Source organism: Ammodytes marinus (assembly GCF_949987685.1).
Source record: "Ammodytes marinus genome assembly, chromosome: 11".
NCBI classification, from domain to species: Eukaryota; Metazoa; Chordata; class Actinopteri; order Uranoscopiformes; family Ammodytidae; genus Ammodytes; species Ammodytes marinus.
The window spans coordinates 27,780,061-27,797,068 of NC_137215.1; the positions used below are offsets into that span (position 1 = coordinate 27,780,061).

The window sequence follows — 17,008 nt, forward strand, 5'->3', positions numbered from 1 at the left end:
ATTAATTTCTAATAGCTGAATTAATCTGAACCACCTGTACCCGCTACACTGGTTACCAAACAACTTGGTCGTGGAATGAAACAGACACACATACACTTTGCTTCAGAAGTAAAAGGAGATTGGCAGATTAAGCAATAAACCCATTTTACCAGTTAACTCACCATCAGCGTCTGCAGCACAAGCTACGTGAACAAATGCACAGAGTGCTAAATGTGTGTGTGTGTGTGTGTATATATATATATATATATATATATATATATACATACATATATATATATATATATATATACATAGTTATATATTTAGTTTCACTGAAATAACTTTAAAAAAAACATGCTACTAAAAAAATTTAGTTACTAAAAAACAACCTTTGTAGTAGGTAATGCCTAACTATGTAGTAGTTACTAAAACAATTACGAAAAAAATTTGTTTTACTGAAAAGCCTAATAAAAACCTATGTAGGCACATAGTTACTACCGTATGAGTAGTTTGGGGGACTTTATACATCATATCTTACCTTGGTATGGTGCCTTGCAGTGAAGCATACATCCAGTTCTGCAGCACTTCTCATCATTGGGGCAGTCGCTGTCGTTAGAGCAGAAATCATCACCACAGCCTGGGCCCCAGCCACTAGGAGGACAGATTCCTGGTTTGGCTGGAGGGACAAGAGAAATGAATACAGGCCTTACACAAAGAGGGCTAAAACAAAAAATGTGACTGTGTCTGGGAAAACATGGCTTTTGATTGTAACGGTCTTCCTGTTGCCCCATAAGGACTGTCCATCCTCGTCAGTTCTTTCACTGAGACGATCTAACCAAAAGACTAAACAGCTTAATGGCTCGTACTGAAAGCAGGAGGGACACAGACAGCTCCACAGTCAAATACACAGCATTTGTGTTCTGCAGGACAGTCTTCATCACACACACAGCCCTTGTGTGATGGGACAACATTAAGGAGACGCAGGCACTGGCCTGGTTTTAGAAGAATCACTGAGAGCAAGAGTCATTGAAGCAGAAAAGGAGAAAGAATCAGCCGTGGTGACTGAAAGGTAACAAAGGTATCTGGTTACCAAACAACTTGGTCGTGGAATGAAACAGACAAACATACACTTTGCTTCAGAAGTAAACAGGAGATTGGCAGATTAAGAAATAAACCCATTTTACCAGTTAACTCACCATCAGCGTCTGCAGCACAAGCTACGTGAACAAATGCACAGAGTGCTAAATGTAGTGCACAAGCTGCCAACCAGTGTTTCCCCATGTTAACTTCTTGCACCTAAAGAATGAACTCCTGTTTGGAGAGATGTCCCAGGACCTTTTATATACCATCTATGCCCTGGACATAACCTGAAAGCTGAGCAGCCCAGTCAGGGGATGCTGGGTCCTGGTGCCTGTAGAGTTACTTTCCAATCTCTGCACTTTAGGAGCTTTTTGAGGGGATATGAGCAGATGGAATTTTCTATATAATTATGTAATAGTTACTAAAGAAAAAAAAAATATATAGTAACAACTACATAGTTATATATTTAGTTTCACTGAAATAACAAAAAAAAAACATGATACAAAAAAAATGTAGTTGTTTCTAAAAAAAAAACCTTTGTAGTAGGTAATGCCTAACTATGTAGTAGTTACTAAGAAAATAATTAATAAAAATTGTTTTACTGAAAATCCTAAAAAAAATAACTAATAAAAACATATGTAGGCACATAAATATGTATTTCTTACTACATTTTTGTTTATCTTATTTTCTTTTTTAAAACAACAAAAAATATAAGCTGGCACACATTCAAAACTAAGGTATGTCTATTGCCCCACTTCTATAAGGTTGTGAAGACAATTTATGTTGTACCAAATATAAACAAAAAAATAAATGTGAGGATATGAAAGAATGTTTGATTGATGCATTGACATGGTTTTTATCCTGGGAGGCTTCAGAGTCCTTCATACTTTGTGTGCTTTATGTTGCAAGGGTCCTGGTGTACGTTTGTTAAGATAAGATGGAGACCTTGAGGACCTTTCAGAGTCCCCCTGATAGTGATGGGATGAGAAAGGGTCTGTTCTCTGTTTTGTGAATTAGTTGATTATTTTTCACTATGTTGTTGACCTGTATAGACATCAAATCAAATCAAATCAAATCAGTTTTATTTGTATAGCCCAAAATCACAAATACATTTGTCTCAGTGGGCTTTACATTTCATACAATATGATATATGATACAATACGATACAATATGACACCCTGCCCTTACACCCTTAGCTCGGCTGAGAAAAAACTCCCAGTAAAAACCCTTTACCTGGACATATTCTAGCATGACAATGGCTTGCAAGTAGACTGCTTCATTTTTAAAGGGTTGTTTGCAAAATTATCTATTTTTTCAGGATACTACAGTAGTAGTATGTATGAGGTCTAATATGTCAATAAGAAATGTCATCATAACAAGGCTGAGTTTGGATTGCACATGCATAAAGAATACACTATTAAAATATTTCAAATGATTTATTGTCATGTGCAGAAATACAAAAGTGTTTTCACAATTTGCACGTTTTCTATGCTACTAGTTTCTGGTATAAGATACATTTACACTAATTGACTGCACCAAATGTTGCACTCTTTTGTATTTCTGCACATGACAATAAATCATTTGAAATATTTTGGTGGTATTGTTGAAATAAATAACGCTTAAAAATTAACATCGACAACAAATTCTTCACACAAAAAAGAAAAAAAGGCGGTTCTCTACATGAATAACCAAACCAACCTAAACCTACCCTTCAAAACTATAAAGTTGGCCTATATTTGGTTGCAACATTTAGGCTTAGTTCATTCTGCTCTCATCACTGCAAAATTACTGAAAACATTACTGAAATCATTACAAAAAATGTCTTAATCTTTGAACACAAATCTGTTCCTTCGGTTATTTCCAACTTCTTTGTGCCTTGTATCTTTCTTTGCATTTAGAACTTTTTAAGGTCTATTTTAATTTTTAATTTTTAGAAACAATACAGAAAGCAGGACCTTGGTGGTTACGGCAATAATTAAAACGGGATGATGCTGCTCGTCAGCTTCATTGTGGTATGACCCGGCTGGTTGGTCAATTGGCCAGGTTTCTGAAAAACTGGTCGGACCTGGCTGGCCATGTCAACCTGAAGACTTATGTCAAAGCCTTTTGTTTGTAGACTCAGGACAATGACAGAGTAACTAGCCTGTCCTGTTTATAAGAATGTAGAAGAACTACAAAAGGTAACCAACCTGTTTTTTCACAACCACACCCAGACACAAGTAGCTTTTCTACTGCTTTGTGTAAACACCCAACTTTGAATAGATATTGACATAATTATCTAAAAATATAAAAATAAATGTTATCTAGGTAGGTTATTGGCTTCCAAAGACCATGGGCCCCCCAAGTGGCTGGGCCCTAGAAAGCTTTCACACTTGTATACCCCTTATGGGCGGCCCTGTCTGCACATACTGTAGATGTGAGCTGATTTTGTGTAGAGATTATGCCCTGATACTGCCATGAAAGGAAGCATTTCTGATATTGTTTCCCAATTCTCAGAACCTTGCAAAATATGTCTACCAATGGATTTTAAGGATTCAGTTTTGCATTTGAGAAGTCATCTTATTCTGAGAATCACATCAGAATGGCACGCCTTCTCTGCACACATCGTCTATCAGTTTTGCATATATTGCAGCAACTTAATTGACACCAGAGTTTTATAAACGATCTCCAGCAGGTATCATCTGCTGATGATATCTCTTCATCATAGTATTTTGGATATCCTTGCAGCTAATGGGGAGTTACAACAAGTGCATCAGGCAGAATCAGGCAATTAGGGACTCTTTCAATGCAAATCCAATCCTAGCATCTTCCCTGTCATAATGTGCACAACGGCTGCATAGAAAATCATTATCACTTCCTCTTGCCTTTGTGAGACAAACAGGATGGCAGTTTTCCATATGAGTTCCAGGTCTGCTGTCGGGTCATATGGTTCTGATCTCTCTCTCTAACTAATAAAGGCAAAAATTACCCAAAAATAACTTGACATTGTTATCTTAAACGTTTCATAAATGTATGTCAAGAAAATTAAATCAAACTAGAACTGCAAGCAGTTGTGAACGGGGGCCAAGCCTCCCACGCGACTCGGGATCGGGCGTCGTCGTCCGCGGCGCCGGCCCCTCGCTTCACGGAATCCGGGGATGTAAAGTTTTTGAATGTGCGATGTTCGGTGTGGGAGTTATAGGCCCAAACGCGTTTTCTTTGCTTTTTGTGGTTTTGGTGCCCCCTATGGATGACATTCGCAAAACTGTGTTTGATAGAAAGATGCAGCTCAATGTACCGAACAAGTGGATGTTACATTTTTCAATGTGCGATGTTTGGTTGGGGAGTTATGAGCAAAATGAAATTGTGAACCTCTCCATTGTAAAGAGACTTTTTTGAATTTTCCCATTTTCCCGCCGAAAGACTTAGGAAATGGCGAAAAAAGGCCAAAAAATTGAAAAACTCTTTTTTTTAATAAGTCCGGCATACATAGGAATTTCTTGCCCATATTTTTTTTATAGACTCAGGTATGCCCCATGATAGTCTCCCTTGAGTTTCAAGAAAATCCCTCTTTTTTTTTTTTTTTACGGATTTTCGCAAATCTTTAAAGCGCTACCGTTTGGTCTTCCGATGGTCGTAGAAAAATTATTTGACCAACTTTTGCTCGTGGGAGTTGGTAGAGCATAATGTTTTTGGTTTCGTATAAATCGGGCGAAAACTGTAGGAGGAGTATGTTTTGGTGACTGACACAGTTTTTGCGATATAGCGAAAAATGTATATATACGCAAATGGGCGTGGCCTATCTCAAAAGATGCATCTAACTTGTGTGCATCTGTGGATATAAAGTTTTTGACTGTCGGACTTTCGGTGCGGAAGTTATAGCCCAAAACGCCTTTTCCTTTGTTGTAGCGCCACCTAGTGGCCGGGATGTCTGAATTTTTTCCTCTGCGTACGTACCATGGACCTGGATAAGCCATGCAAGTGGCATGTCCCAACCCTTTACGGTTTGGGCTGCAGCACCACTTTTACGCATGGAAGAATAAGAATAAAGAATAAAGAATAAAGAATAATCCTTACAAAAACAATAGGGTTCCCTGCCCCGCAGGGCTTGGGAACCGCGTTGCTCTGCAAAACGCGGTCCCAGCCCTTCTCGGGCTTGGCCCCCTAATTAATATTATGACTTCATAGTTAATCATTTATTTGCACATGCATTGTACCATATCTCTTGTTAAACAAAGTTGTCGGTTGATATGGACAGTAATGAACGATTTGTGTGGATATCAGAAAAGAATGTATGAATAAAAAAATTAAAATTAACATTGGATTCACCCTTAACTATTGACCTTAACTGTTTCTGATGTTGTGTTGTATCATAGAAATCCCTGACCATGAAAACATAGGGGTAGACATCACTAGTTATGTGGTATTATGTTTGGTTCAGGAGTTATGATGAAAAATGCATAATTAGGCTATGGCGGAAAGTAAAATGGTCTCCATGGCAACCATGATTCAATTTTGCAATGGCTTAATATCTGAAAATGTTCAGAGCCCCAAACTGTTTAAGTGTACCGAGTTTCAAGCTTTTCTGAAAAGGTTAACAATTTTGCACATATCCCCTCTACCATAAAACAGTACTTTAGGAAGCCAAAAATTGACATAAAGGTATGGTTAAGAAAACCATTAGAAAATAACTTTCCACCACTTGGATTCCTTAAGACTTTTAGTAAGTTATTTATTACATATTCATGAGTCAAAAACAGTTGGAATGGTTTCTGTTGCAATTTTTGAGAGGTCAGGTTATATAATGCCTGGACTACTGACTGCAGCTCGCAGATCGAGGAGGAGCTAAATGTGGGCTGGTCTAAACGTTTCGCTCGAGCTCGGGGGCGCCATCTGGTGGCGCAGATCCGGCAGCACATTCTCAAACGTCAATACAATACAGCACAGCACAATGACTTAGAGACATTCATACTTTTAACTTGTCAAATGTCTTTTTTTACCATGAAAAATAAATAAATAATAAATAAAAAAACCAGACACATATTATTTTGTACACTCAATTATATTAGCTAAGTCAAATAAACCAGACAGAAGACTTTGCATCATTGATTTTTTTTATTTTCACCCCAGGCAAAAAAAAACTGATCTGTAAAAAAAAAAAAAAAATGTTTTAGCCGAGCCAAATACATTCCTTAAGCTTCCAACCCTGTTCCCGGTTTCCAGTTGGTCAATTTCCCAGCGTCTATAAAGGAAACAGATTGCAGTTCTTATTGGCACAATAACAATGCAAGATGTAAAACAGATAATTGAAATAAGTGGAGGGATTACGCTTTAGTCTAGCAATAGTTGACTACAAGACTAATTAATCACATGACCTCTCACCTGTAGCCCTCCTTGCACTCGTCGCCGTTTCCTGTCCTGCAATCGGTCTTCTTCAGACCTTAGTGATTTAATGACAACATACATTCACTATGAAAACATTCATGTTGGTCTGTTGACAGTGAGTGAAACTGTTTTTTTTTGTGATTTGAGTCAAAAGTGTGATATTCAGGGCACTTACGGCATGGGGAAGTTCTGCAGGAGAGTGAGACACCACCATCTCCTAATTTGCAGCATGTTTTCCTTTGAAGAAGGAAATGCAGGAAGATGTTAATATGTTGTAAAAAAAAATAACACCTTGTACACTAAGCATAATGTGTCACGATTTACACATACCTCGCTGAAATCACACTTGGCCCCCATTACAATGTACAGAGTGTACTGTAAGTCAAGAGGAACTGGTTAATATAATGTCAGGCGTATTCCCAATGATACATTTTTTTCAATACAAATGAATGTGGTTTTAATGTAGCAAGCAACATTTTTTACAGACAACAGCAATGCTATAACATGCTGATTAGGTCTTACCATCAAAACAAACACGCCGCAGTTGTTGGAGAACCCTTGCTTTGTTAGGCCCTGAGGTGTGAACAATGTATTTTAATAAAAGTATGGCAAGAAAATAGTAAAAAGTTAGCAAATGCTATTATGTAATGTCTCACATGGATAAATGAATGTATGAATAATGAATAAAGGAATTTATTTCATTACCTCCGGCATCACCATGTAGATTACTGGCTACTTCACCTCCCCATACTGTTGCTGTTTATGTGACTAACCCGACAATACGTACAAGAAACACTTGTCACTTTAATACTGCAAACCTGTCAAACTTGGTATCCATTCCCCTTCAGCCACAGTCTGCTGTAGTAAATAGGGCTGACAATGCTTCACATTCAAACACACTGAGTTTGGCCTTGTTAAACATCAGATCTTTGTCAGGTAAAACATTTTTAATTAATGATTTTATTACCAAGCACAATCTTGATTTTATGTTTTTAACTGAAACTTGGTTGGACCCAGACAACAGCTCAGCTGTTCTTATCGAGTCAACCCCCCCCCCCCCCCCCCCAACTACACTTTCGAGAGTGAGGCCAGAGCTCATAGGAAAGGTGGTGGAGTTGTTATTTTATTTAATGAATCTTTAACATGCAAAAAGATGTTTTATGGAAACTTTGTTTCATTTGAATATGTGGCTCTCAAGTTAAATTCAGCCTCTCAAGCTATTGTTATTCATATCTACAGGCCACCTAAATACTGTGCAAACTTTTTTGATGACCTTACTGGACTACTGTCTGTAATCTGTATGGAGTTTGACTGTTTATTGATTGTTGGGGATTTTAATATACATGTGGACAAACCCGAGGACAGAAGTGCTAAAGAACTATGCTATGTACTGGAACATTTTGGACTCTCTCAACACGTAAACCAGCCTACACATAACAAAGGTCACACCCTGGACTTATTAATTTCAAAGGGCCTGGACATTTCAAACCTTTTAGTGTCTGATGTGGGTCTCTCCGACCATTCATGTTTGTTTTTTGGGAGTACAATATCTTTGCACACAACTGCAAAAACAAAGGTTATCAAAAAACGGTATATTACTGAAAACACGAGTGAACAATTTATCCAGGCATTTTCTCTGTCCCCGCTCCTCCCCTGTATCTCAGTTAATGAGCTTGTATGTAACTTCAACTCAAAAATTACAAATGTTATCGATGCTATTGCACCCACCAAGGTGAAAATCATCTCTGGTAAAAAAAGGTCCCCCTGGAGAAATACCCCTCAGGTCAGAATTGAAAAAAGAGAGTGCCGTAAAGCAGAACGCAGGTGGCGAAAAACAAATCTAAATGTTCACTATAACATCTTCAAAGAGAAACTACGCACGTTTAACCTAGAACTAAGAAATGCAAGACAGTCTTTCTTCTCTGACATCATCACCAAAAACAGCAACAATGCACGTGCCCTGTTTGCTGCTGTTGACAGGCTAACAAACCCTCCTGTGTCAGTAGCGTCTGAGCATCTTTCCACGAGGGCCTGCAATGAATTTGCCTCCTTCTTTACTGAGAAAATTCATAAAATAAGACAAGCTGTCACTGCATCAATACCAGGTTCAAGATATGTTTTATCTCTGTACCCATTTAAAACGAATTCAGATGCCATGACAGAGTTTTTTCTGATAAACAAGAAAAACCTGGATGACATTATACAACACCTGAACTCCTCCTCCTGTTGCCTTGACATTCTGCCCACAGGCTTCTTTAAAACTGTTTTTAGCTGTATGGCCTCAGATGTCCTAGACATTGTCAATATGTCCCTTCGCACTGGTGTATTCCCACAGGCCCTGAAAACAGCTGTCATCAAGCCACTCCTAAAAAAGAAAAATCTAGATACATCACTCATGAACAATTATAGGCCGATATCCAACCTACCATTTTTAAGCAAGATCATTGAAAAAGCTGTTCATCATCAGCTAAATAACTACTTAGCAATGAATAACTGCTTTGATGTCTTTCAGTCAGGTTTTCGACAACACCACAGCACTGAGACTGCTCTGGTTAAGGTCCTCAATGACATCCACTTAAACACAGACAGTGGCAAAAGCTCTGTATTAGTTTTATTGGATCTCAGTGCTGCGTTCGACACAGTTGACCACAGCATATTGCTAGATCGACTTGCAAACTGGGTTGGACTTTCTGGAACTGTGCTAAACTGGTTTGAATCATACTTAAAGGAAAGAGACTACTATGTGTCAATAGGCAATTTCACATCCGAGCGAACAAATATTACATGCGGGGTCCCCCAAGGTTCCATTCTTGGGCCTCTTCTGTTTAACATATACATGCTACCGCTAGCTCAGATTATGAACAAAAACAAATTATGCTACCATAATTATGCAGACGACACACAAATTTACATAACCATATCACCAGGAGACTATAGTCCGATTCAAGCACTAAGTAAATGCATTGAACAAATCAATGACTGGATGTGCCAAAACTTTCTTCAATTAAACAGCGACAAAACTGAAGTAATTGTCTTTGGTGCCAGGGATGAACAATCAAAAGTCAGCGCACAGCTTAAATCTGTTATGTTAGAAAGCACACACCAAGCTAGAAATCTTGGAGTAGTGATAGATTCCGACTTGAATTTCAAAAAACACATTAAATCAATTACCAAGTCAGCCTACTACCACCTTAAAAATATATCGAGAATTAAAGGGCTAATATCTCAGCAGGACTTAGAAAAACTTGTCCATGCATTTATTTTTAGTAGACTTGACTACTGTAATAGTGTCTTTGCAGGCCTTCCTAAAAAATCAATCAGACAGCTTCAGCTAATTCAGAACGCTGCTGCTCGAGTCCTCACTAGGACCAAAAAAGTAGATCACATTACCCCAGTTCTTAGGTCTTTACACTGGCTTCCTGTCACTCAAAGAATTGATTTTAAAATATTGATGATGGTCTACAAAGCCTTAAATGGTTTAGGGCCAAAATACATTACTGATCTGCTGATACGTTATGAGCCGCCCAGAGCCCTTAGGTCGTCTGGGACAGGTCTTTTAAAAGTCCCCAGAGCTGAGACTAAACAGGGAGAGGCGGCATTCAGCGTTTATGCGCCCAATGTCTGGAACGGACTGCCAGAGAGTCTGAGGTCCGCTGAGACTCTCAGCTCTTTTAAATCGGGTCTCAAAACGTTCTTGTTTCCCTTTTAACCTGTAATTTTTTTTTTTTTGGTAAAATGTTTTAATTCTTTTATTTAAATGTTGTATTTTTATCCATGTTTTAAATTTGTTCCTTTTTTTTTTTTTTTTTTTTTTTTTTTTTTTTGTATTCTTTATTTGATTTTAACCCTGTGAAGCACCTTGAGTGGCCCTGTGCCTGAAATGTGCTCTATAAATAAAATTGCCTTGCCTTGCCTACATTTATTTTGACCATTGTCAATGCAGAATTCCAATTTCAAAATGTAATGCACTATGCAAAGAATAAGGCCATGCAATCGATGTTGGTATTGGAATCCTGTTATTATGCCTTATCATACTCTAATTCCAGTGAATGATTTATTGATTACCTTCTTTATTTCTCTCAGACATACTCTAGGGTAGAAACACACACAAATATAGCGCATTAGTTACTGTTTTTATAAACCTGGATATGAAATATGATTTTTTTTAAGCATTGCAGTGAACCTACCTGACCAGAGAAAATCAGGACACTGACAGTCAGTCAGTCAGTCAGTCAGACTGACAGACAGACAGACAGACAGACAGACAGACAGACAGACAGACAGACAGACAGACAGACAGACAGACAGACAGACAGACAGGCAGGCAGGCAGGCAGGCAGGCAGGCAGACAGACAGACAGACAGACAGACAGACAGACAGACAGATTATTACACTGGTATATCAACACTGCGCAAGAAGGGGGAGTTAAAGTAAAAGTTAAAGTAATAGGACAACATTCATAGTAATTACAATACATTTTGAATTGATGACATTTTTCTCAGCCATATTATTGTGCTGCGTAAGTTACTGTTGTAGGGGGTAGGTAGGCTATAGTTCAAGGATATTTACAACCTGGTATTCTGTCAAAGGAGAAATGTCCCTTAAATCAGACACTAAACAACATATCTAATAAATCTGTCTGTAATTACCTCCAAAGTAGTGCTAAAAATGATCATGGAAAGTTAAGTTGATGTAAGGGCGTCAGAAGTTGAGATTTTTGGTTCATAGTTTTGAAAAAAAAACTGTTGAGATAATGGCTGTTAAAGTTGTATAGGAGAAATGTATAGACGCAAACAGACGGGGCTTATTCAAATTAACACATAAATGTACACGTTGGACCATTTTATTCATCCAAGTATGAAAGGAGACATGTTATGGAAGTAAAATAGACAACTAAAACCTTTTTTTGTATGCAACCACAGAAGTGGTGGTAAGTGACCACAGTCCCATATGCTTTGAAGTTGAGTTTAAGGCTCAGTCACAACTACAATACAGCCCCACCAGGAAGTGCTACTCCTTTGCCTTTGGTATTACTGCAGCTTTAACAGTGAGGCAGGGTGTGGCCGTACAGCTCAGGTGGACACTCTTTCAGGATCACTGCAGGACTCACTCTATCACTGGATCTTAACAGCAAAGCCCAGGCTGTTTACTGAGACTGCTACCTTGTGGATTGAAGAATTGTCTGTTGGGAATACATTTATATTTTGAGGTTTTGGGGTTTGAAATTAATAATCAAACTTCATTATAGATTTTATTTTCAAAATCATACTTTTTTTTTTGTACGGAACCTAAAACATTGTATAACACTACTTACTTACTTCTGAACCGCTTTCTGTTTTTATTAGTGGTTGAGTAAGAACACAGCAGCTGTTTGTACCCTGAACATTAGCGCTGGTATCTGTTAGCAATGGAGCGTATGAAGTTAGTGCTGCAGTACTTCCAGTCCAACTCTGAGTCCATCTCCAATGGGATCTGCATAGTCCTGGCCTTGGTCAGTGTGAAGCTCTACACCAGCTTTGACTTTAACTGCCCGTGCCTGCCTCAGTACAACAAGCTGTACTCTCTGGGAGTGATGCTGGTGCCCCCCGTCATCCTCTTCTTCCTGGGAGTGCTGGTCAACCGACACACAGGTGTCATGATGGACGAATGGATGAGACCCATTGGCAACAGATCCAAAAACCCTGCTGTGGTCAAGTAAGGCAATATTTACTTTTTGGATTTACTTACGTTATAGGTTCATACCACAAAAGCAATTTGATGGTGAAGAGCTAAACCTCCTTTTGAGATAACAAAAATACCCAATACAACACACTGTTTTTGGACTACACGGTTCCCATAAATTTGGAGTAAAATATTTTTTCTTCCACTTCTCAAGAATTTATTGTGACCACAGCATAGCCGCCGCTAACCTTTGCAGGAACTATGTGTGTTTCAACCAAGCCCACAGCGAGTTCTACCAGCATCCAATTCGGAAGTGACAAGAATTGCAGTTCACCGAATGGCCACTAAGAGGTGGTATCAAAACAGAGCAATTTCTCATTGGCTCCCATGTTTAATAGGTCGTGTTCACAGCATTATTAAACCTATTTAAGGCCTGGTCCAAAAAAACATTCTAGTCTGCAAATGAAAATCAGTAGCTGTGCAGTACCCTTGGATGCTTCTTGGTGAAATGTCTCTTAATATTGTAGGCTACTCTTTCAACACAGCGAGACTCTCCTGGCAAATTAAACATACTGCATTTGAACCCAGAATTGTGGTGAAATATTTTGCAGCCCCCTCCTGGTTAAAAATGCACAGTGCTATCTGAAAGGGTCCCGCAGCTTACTCACCTAAACGCATAAGGAGAGCATACTTCTCCAAGCTGCCTGACGTTTTTTGACGTGTTAGCGCTGGCAAACGATTAGTGCAAATTCTTTGGGGATACATGGCTGAAAAAGGGCAGATCAGATTTCGCCGCAAATCATGGAGCACGCTCAATCCATTACTTGTGGATCTGGCCTATAGTGCGCAGCTAAATCTTTACTTTTGAATAAGGTTATACTTAAAGTATGCTCTTTTGCATTCCATGTGTGCAGCTCTTGAGTGTGGTGTGAGGAGAGGATTTTTACTTTAGCAGACTATCATCACTCTGTCAGTATCAGTGTGATGCTAGAGTTGAATAGATGCTGGTATAGGTCAAGTGTCAGGGATTCATTGTGCAGTATATTGAAATGAATACGCTGTAGAAAATGTTGCTGATGAACGCATGCTCTTCTGTCCTCCTGCAGGTACCTGTTCTCAGCCATGCTCCAGAGGGCTCTGCTGGCTCCCATGGTGTGGATCCTGGTCACCTTGCTGGATGGAAAGATCTTCATCTGTGCCTTCAGTGTGAGCGTAGACCCTGCACTCTTCTCAGGTATCTGCAACAGATTCTACATCGTAGAGATATCCAATGAGTGTTCCAGCTACAGTCGGCACAGTTAATAATAATAATAATAATTGATAGGTTTTATATAGCGCTTTATTGCCTAGGCACTCAAAGACGCTTTACAGGGTTCCTGGTTCAATTCGTTCACACACAGTCATACCGGTGGTGGTAAACTACGAGAGTAGCCACAGCTGCCCTGGGGCAGACTGACGGAAGCGTGGCTGCCATTCAGCGCCAACGGCCCCTCCGACCACCACCTCAAACATACAGCAATCATACACATTCACACAGTTACAGATGTGTTTAGTCTTTGTGATGTGGTATGTTTCTTCAGGCTTGCCTAACAACACAGGTCTGGATGTGATCAGGATCATGGCTAAAGTTCCCTGCAAGGAGGACCTGATCTTCAGGAACAGCTCTTTCCGCAAAGCAGTCTCTCGTTATGTTCGCTGCTATTCACAAGTAAGCAGTTACAACCTCAGCTTATACACACACACACACACACACACACACACACACACACACACACACACACACACACACACACACACACACACACACACACATCTTTGTACCTTTTTACACATGAAGACCTTTAAGCAGTGGTGCGTTCTCTCAGGTCAGGGTAATGACAACCTCAGTTTACACACACACACACACACACACACACACACACACACACACACACACACACACACACACACACACACACACACACACACACACACACACACATCATCTGGTGAGACAATTTTTTTTTAAGCACTGGTCAATTTAGAGATTTTTGTCTACTTTGCTTCCATCATACTATCAATAGTAACATTTACAGCCAGGCAAAGCAACAAACAGTTAGAATGAAGCAGTTATCCTTTACTCCATGGGGAAGGTGTTATTTCTAAACAATGTCCTCAAAAGGATATACAGTAAGTCTGAGGCGGCATAGTGTCACTACAGCAAAAACGGACTCACATTAAATGACAAGCTCTGGGTTTTGTAAAATAATTCTTGCCATATGACCCAGCTGATCAAGGTTTTGTTTTTGTCGCACACAAAAACAAAACACACACACCCTGCATATGTGGGAGTAATAGAGACAATAGGGTGGACTGGTCCCAGTCACTGCACCAAATGGCTGGCAGCTTTTGAGGCTTTTGTGTAGCTAACTTTCCACACCCTCTTCCAGGCGTTTGGCTGGTCCATCCTGCTCTTCCTGATCGTATTGGGAGCAATGGGACGCCTGATCAAGCCCTGCTTCGACGACCACGGGACCTTCCTGCAGACACGCTACTGGAGCAACTACCTCGACGTGGAGCAGAAGCTCTTCGATGAGACCTGCGTCCTGCACGCTCGAGACTTTGCACGCAAATGTGTGGTGCAGTTCTTTGAAGACATGCGGGAAGACGAGATCATCTGTCTGCCCCACCCTCCATTCATCCCTCGCTCCGGAGAGCAGTGGGAGGAGGAAGAGGAGAGGCTTCACGGGATCTCCAGGCAGGAGCAGGTGGACCAGCTGCTCAGTAAGTGGTACAACAGTAAACCTGTACTGGACGTCACCAGGATAGCACACAGACCCAGGCCCTGTGTTACCTGGGAGGACCGTCAAGGGAAGACTCTATACTCTGATGTCTAGGACAGCCTCAGTGGTGTGGGGCTTATTCATGTCATGGTGATCAGTTCATTCAATTCAATTCAATTCAATTAACTTTATTTATCTGTTAGGAACTTCATTTGTGCACAGCATCAGTGCATACAGTTCACACATCCAACACAATATACGGCACACACAAAGCAACAGTCCAACCGTGGTGTGTGGTTAAAAAACTTGCAAAGCACAATACATGAAGGATAGGCAATACAAACAATAAGATGAAAACAGTAATAAGTCATTTAGTTCAAGGTAAAGGGAATGGTGTTGAAAAATGTATGTGTTAAATATAAATGAATACATCAACTGTTCCTAAGTCTGATGGATGTAGGCACAACACTCTACATCATTAACTATGTAGCTATCACACATTGGATGTAGGTAACCTTCAGCTAATGTTGCCTGCACTGGTGACATCACATAACTGAGTGGTGAACTTTTGAGTCATGTGATTATTGGTTGTAAAAGGGTGGAGAGGGTGTATGGTGTCTCCAGCCGTCTACCGACTCCTGTTCCATGACCTTTGACCTCTTCTCAGTCAATATTGTGAGCGCTGTTTCTTTGCGTTTTCACTGATATAATATTCCCCAAATCCTTTTGCCACACTTGGGTTGCGTTCCGAATCGCATACTTTCTACTATATAGTATGTAGAAAAAAGATTTAGGATGTCCCGATTCTTGTGGCCAGATTTAGGATGGTTAGAAGTACCCGGATGTCCTACTTCATGCGGCCAAGATTGTTAGTGTTGAAAAGTGCAATTTCATTCTGACCCACAATCCAGTGTGCACGTGAAGTGACGTAACATCGACGAAGCCTCCATATGAAAACAAACGGGGATGCGACGGATATAAAAGCAAGAGGCAAGATCAAGGCGCAATGTTATGATGAAATAAGAGAGAAAAGTATATCCCAATAGTATGCCTACTGCATCCTAACTAGATTATTTTTATCGTCGGATGTAGTATGTAGAATAGAAAAAAGAAAGAGTATGCGATTCGGAACGCAACCTTGGATTCCCATATTGGACCAATGCATAAAACCCTGGATTAAAACCAACATTTGTTAAGTTCTTGCACACTGCATTATGCACATGGTAATTAATGATTGGTTAGAAAAAGATCCTGGTTATGATCCCAAGTCTTTCGTACATGAAATTTGATGTTTTTCCAAAAGAATGATTGCCTGTTCTGAATGTGGAACATACATGGGAAACGTCCCAGCAGGCAATATTTGGTGTCTTCATTTGAAAGTTTAGAATGATTTGACCAAAATCATGTGGAGGACTAGCCTGGAAGTCCAGACCTGCCGCTAAGCGCTGGCAAATTGAATTTGTTGCTTCTGTTGGTCTGGACACTCCATTGAAGCGCATTAAATATGTCCAGAAATCCTGAGCTACGTTTCAATTGGTTCTATCTGATATGGGCGGGCCAGAGATTGGAGGACCTCCATTGAACAAATACAAAAGCTTGTTACAGCATGGACTTGGAACTGGTCACAGGTCATCCAGCAGAAATCAGTGGACAGCTAGAGAATAAAGACATTCACTTTCAGTACAGGGGCCATCTTTGAACAGACACAGTGGTGGTAATAGCTCTATTGTTCTCAGGGGCAAATCATGTGGCGTGGCTCATTTGACTCTCTGGGCTTGGGCTGACGACTTTTGCATGCAGGTTTTTGACATGGAGCTCACCCACTCAGATGGATGGAAACATGCAAATGGATATTTGAAACCAAACAACTTCACATTAATTACCGTTTTCTACTTTTTATTTATTTATTTGTATTACTTTATTTTATTACAGATTAAATGTATTAAGTGTAGCGTATAGCAGTTCCAATTATGTACACCACATATTATTTTTCTTAGTCAGCTCCAAATGATAACTTGTTGCAACTCACTGTGTAAGATAATTGCAGCAGTTCAACCATTTATGTTAGATACTCACATAAAGCAGCTGCTACAAAGGGCTGTGGGAAGAGCTTTGAAGTGGGGGGTGCGATGATAAAAAAAATGGTATTTGCACATATCATC

General features: G+C 39.8%; 1 protein-coding gene across 1 annotated transcript; it reads left to right on the forward strand.

The window, feature by feature from the left end:
• Positions 1-11,830: 11,830 nt before the first annotated feature.
• Positions 11,831-14,960, forward strand: calhm3 (calcium homeostasis modulator 3; the record flags this gene model as incomplete). Its single annotated transcript, XM_080036325.1, has 4 exons — positions 11,831-12,117; positions 13,191-13,318; positions 13,665-13,792; positions 14,514-14,960. The coding sequence occupies 4 exons, from the start codon at positions 11,831-11,833 to the stop codon at positions 14,958-14,960; spliced, it is 990 nt and encodes a 329-aa protein (XP_079892451.1).
• Positions 14,961-17,008: the final 2,048 nt, after the last annotated feature.